General features: G+C 35.2%; 1 protein-coding gene across 1 annotated transcript in view; it reads left to right on the forward strand.

Annotated features, from left to right (window-relative positions):
* The window catches only part of LOC106884443 (CCAAT/enhancer-binding protein zeta), a 7,387-nt gene extending 2,848 nt beyond the window's left edge, over positions 1-4,539 (forward strand). Inside the window, exon 2 of the mRNA XM_014935832.2 lies at positions 1,429-4,539. Coding sequence (XP_014791318.1) covers positions 1,443-4,505 — 3,063 coding nt within the window. The 5' untranslated portion in view covers positions 1,429-1,442 and the 3' untranslated portion in view covers positions 4,506-4,539. The remainder of the gene's footprint in view (positions 1-1,428) is intronic.
* The last annotated feature ends 470 nt before the right edge of the window (positions 4,540-5,009 follow it).

Raw genomic sequence — 5,009 nt, forward strand, 5'->3', positions numbered from 1 at the left:
GTGTCCACCTCACAGGCAACACAGTATTCATTGCACCTGGTCCTTCCTTCTTGGGCATTTCATTTTTGCTTATGTCTGTTTCTACAAGTGTTGACAAACTCGGTTCAAGAAGAAATTTAATAGCATCAATCCCGCCGTTTTAATTAAGCCTGTGAATGCCATGGGCACTGCTCCCATCTCCAGATTCACTTTAGTCCCTCCCAATGTATTCACCTGTCATTATTCCTTCTGTGTCTTATCTCAATTGCTCAATCCTTTCTCCTGAGAACCACAGCTCTCTAATCCTTCTTCCCCACCCACTTACAGAAGTTCAAATTGAAATTACTTTGACTATACCAGTCTGTTGGGCCTGCAAGAGCCATTGAAATCTACTATACAGGTTAACTATAGAGAAAAACTCCCTGAACTTCTTCCATCTTTATCTTCTTTCCACTTACTCCCACCTGCCCTTTTTATAATGCATGGTTAACATGTATCTCCTCTATAGTAAAACACCTGTACTTGTCCCTCTATCATACTTCAGCCTCTCAACATGGGATCATCATCATCATCATTTAACATTCACTTGCTTATGTTTGCAGTACAGAATTTGTACATGAATAACGAATTGTTAGTCATAACATGTTTTGTAATGTTAGGGGCTAGTGCCAATGGGAGAGGCATGACTTCACATGCGAGATGATAAAAGACTGAGACAGCATAAAATCATCATCAACATCTACTTCAGCTGGCTTGGATTTACCTATCATCATCATTGCTTTTTAAGTGGCACCAGTGCTTTTTACATGGCACCAGCACCCACACCAATGCCTTGCATGTGGCACTTTGGTTTTAGGATCTCAATTCTGTTGTGGTGGGCGGGTCTTCTTGAGTACAGCAATGCATCACATACCTCAGTCCTCTGTTATTTCCTTTGTAAGGTTTAGTATTTTGAGATCATCCTTCAATACTTCATCCCATGTCTTCCTGAGTTTCCCTCTTCCACAACTTCTCTCCAGTTTTTGCAATTGTCCTCCTCCATCCACATCACATGACCAAACCAGCACAGTCTCCTCTCTTGCACACTACATATAATTCCTCTTATGCTTAACTTATCTCTCAATACATTAGTGCTCTGTCCCACATGTACACTGACATTGTACATCTAGTAGAGCATACCAGCATCATTCTTCTTTAGTCTTTGCATATCCTCTGCATTCACTGCCCATGTCTCACTACCATGTAGCATTACCATTCACTCATGCATCCTATAATCCTGCTTTCACTTGGTAAAGTCGATGTAAATGTCCAACATAAAGTGTCTGTAAGGTTTTACATGTTCCTTTTGTTTCATTTATGGAAACGAATTTTTCTAAACTGTTCAAGTAATGCAGAATAATTTGTTACATTATTATATTTATTTTATCTTTTTCCCTTCTTTGTATACAGTTCATCAATTAAAAATGCAAGAAAAATTGAAAATAAAAAAGAAAGCTACCAAAATGGATAAAAGTCTTGTGAAAGATGACTCTGATGAAATTGTCTCTGATGTACAAGCATTTATAAAAAATCTCGGCCTCAGTACATCAGCTCCATCTAGTAAGAAAAGTAATGTATCTGCACAATCACTGCCTGATGATTTTAACTGGGGTGACATGATGCCAAAGAAAAAAGGAACTGTGCAGCCTTCTGCATCCCAAATGGAAAAAGTATCAGCTAATACATCAAAGGATCCTACAGACAGTAAAGGACCAAGTAAAAAAAAATCAAAGAACAAATATAAACATCAAACAGATGAGGGTGTTGTGAAATTAAATAAAGTTTCTTCTGAAAAAGTCCAAGATAATGAGATTTCAAGTACTACAAAATCAGTTAGAAAAAGGAAAACTGGTGAGAAAAGTGGTAAGAAAGAATTTATACGATTAGTTATTGAAGCAGGGACCGTTTGGTATGATTACCTAAAAAAGAAAAATATTGACAATAAGAGTAGAGATAACACCAATAAGACTGAGCGTACCAGTGTGAAATCTTTGGAGTTAGAAGCTGCAGAAATTTTCCAGAAGGATGTAGAAAATTATAAGAACCTGAGAGCTAAAAGGGAACCTTCTGAAAGCAGTTGGTTTGAAAAGGTTATTGCATCTGGAACTTTGAGTGACAAAGAAGCAGCTTTCCAGCTTTATGTAACTCAATCACCTGTCCACAATCTTGATTCTTTGGATAATCTTATTGCGATGACACAGAAAAAAAGTCGCCATGTTAACATTAAAGCTGGTATTGTTTTGAAAGATCTTTTTATCAAATATATTTTGCCACCAGACAGAACTTTAATGTCATTTCATGAACACAAAACTGATGAATTAAGTAATTCTATTCGAAAGAAGCAACTTGCCTTGTGGTACTTTGAAAATGAATTAAAGAAACGTTTTGGTGTTTTCACTGAGTCATTAGTTAGTCTGCTACAAGACAATGTAGATGCTTGCAAAGAAAAAGTATTGAGTATTGTTAGTGAAATTCTTGTTTACACTTCTGAACAAGAGAGTATTTTACTATCAGCTCTTGTAAATAAAATTGGTGACCCTAGTTACAAAGTAGCATCAAAAACAATATACGTCTTGTCTAAATTTTTGAAACGTTGTCCATTGAAAAAATTAAAGGTTATCGATGAGGTAGAAATGCTTCTGTGTCGTTCTGGTATGAAAGACAGGGGCCTCTATTACTCCTTTTGCTTCCTCTCTAATCTTCGGTTAAAAGAAGGTGAAAGCAAAATAGCCGAGAAACTTGTCAACGTTTACTTGAAATTTTTCCAAAAATACATTCAAAAAGGAGAAATGGACAATCGAATGCTTAGTGCTATCCTTTGTGGTATCAACTTTGCTTTTAAAATTATACATGAAAATCGAGAGTTCATTGCAGAACATACTGAACTATTGTACAAAACTGTACATCTTGTGAACTTTAATACAAGCTTACAAGTATTGATGTTGCTGTATCAAATAATGGAATCAGAAAGTTTATCTGATCGATTTTATATGGTTCTTTATCGTAAAATGTGTGACCCGGCCTTGAAGAATTCAAACCGACACATGCACTTCTTAAATCTTGTCTTCAGAGCCATTAAGAATGACCACTCAGAAGCCAGAATAAAAGCTTTTATTAAAAGACTTCTTCAGATATGTCTTTATCAGTATCCTCCGTTCATTTGTGGTTCTCTTTGTCTCTTATCTGAAGTCTTTCGTGAGAAACCTAAATTGCTGAACCTGAAACAAAATGCTGAAAACTTGATGGATAGTGAGGATGAAGAATGCTATAAAGATGTTGAGTTAGGCAGTGATACAGAGTCTCCACAACAAGCAACATCAGATTCAGAGTTGACAAATAAGGATGATGAGGATGATTCTAAGTCGTCTGGACAGATTTCTTCTTGGATACATCGTAAAAATTTAAAATATGTTCCCACTAACATATATTATATGCCACATCACCGTAACCCTCTTTATTGCCAAGCAGAGACAACACTATTTTGGGAATTATACTTACTATCATTTCATTTTCACCCAACTGTCTCTCTTTATGCTTCAACATTACTAAACAATAAATTTATTGACCATGAAGGTAATCCTTTGCAAGATTACACCTTGATACGTTTCCTTGACAGATTTGTTTTCAAAAATCCAAAACAAATTAAAGAGAAGTCTTCTGAACCTAAAAAGAATCGGTATATACCAACAGGTATTAAACTAATTCCTGCAAATGATAGAAAATATCTTGAAAAAGCGAATAAAATTCCTGTTGAGGAGAAATATCTCTATCAGTATTTCTTGCACAGAAAGGCTGTTAGTACTGATAAGGGGATTTTCAGTGAGGATGAAGAAGTTAGTGATGATGAATTTGACCAAATTCTTGACCAATATGAAAGAAATGCAGATGATAAGGAATTAACAACATTTGATTTTTATGGGGAACTTGGAAAACAAAGTGAGAAAAAGCGAAGCTTGGAAACCGGTTTCAGTAGCAGTGAGGGCTCTGATGAGGAATCAGATGATGACGTTGACTTTGGAGAAGATTTTATGGCAGAATATAAAGATTTTAGTGGAGATAGTGATAATGAAAATAGTAACGGTGAGTTTGATGAAGAAAATGTCAAATTTTCTGATGATAGTGATGGAGAGGATGATTATGAGAAATTTTGTAAACCCAAAATTAAAAAACTGAAAAGGCTTAAAAAAGAATCTGAAAAGAATCCCCATGATCCGTCTAAGTTTTTTGTGGCTGCCGAGGAATTTTCCCATATGCTAGAAGATAACATTGTGAGTAACATTGGAAGCCAGGCAGTTGTGAACAAAGACAAGTCAAGTGCCAAACAGATGAAATGGGAAATGGGCAGGGAACAGTGGATGAAAAAATCTGATTGGAAACAGAAGCGACAGCCAAAATGGAAAAAGAAAACCGGTAATAAAAGTAAATTTGTTACGAAACCTAAACAGAAAGGGATAGGGAAAAAACAGAAAAGGAAAAATTGGAAGTAATTAAAACTGTTTACAATAAATAATTTTAATAATACTTTTCTTTTATGTTAAATTATTAACTGGAATATTATTGTCTGAATTTTGATTTTGGTTTCTGGTTTCAATGTAGAGTACAGGGCAGTACAAGGATATTTCTTGCTCAGCTGTCATCAATTTATTTTGTTAGTTTATGGCTATGCATAATAACTGGAAGGGAAGGATTAGATTTGTTACTATTTAATTTCAAATTGTATCTTTTACTTAGTATCAAATGGTGTCGAGGACAAACACATGCATATATATGTCAATATATGGATTCAAGTAATTCCTTAGTTCTCAAAAAAAAAAGCCCCTTAATGTATCATTCTACAAAACATAGACTAGGCGGTGCTCCAGCATGGCTGCAGTCAAATGACTGAAACAAATAAAAGAATGTACATTTCACCATATATATATATATGAATCAATTTAGATGAGATGCAGTTTGGGAGCGAATCAATTTAGATGAGATGCAGTTTGGGTTCG

Source organism: Octopus bimaculoides, chromosome 1 (genome assembly GCF_001194135.2).
Source record: "Octopus bimaculoides isolate UCB-OBI-ISO-001 chromosome 1, ASM119413v2, whole genome shotgun sequence".
Taxonomy (NCBI): domain Eukaryota; kingdom Metazoa; phylum Mollusca; class Cephalopoda; order Octopoda; family Octopodidae; genus Octopus; species Octopus bimaculoides.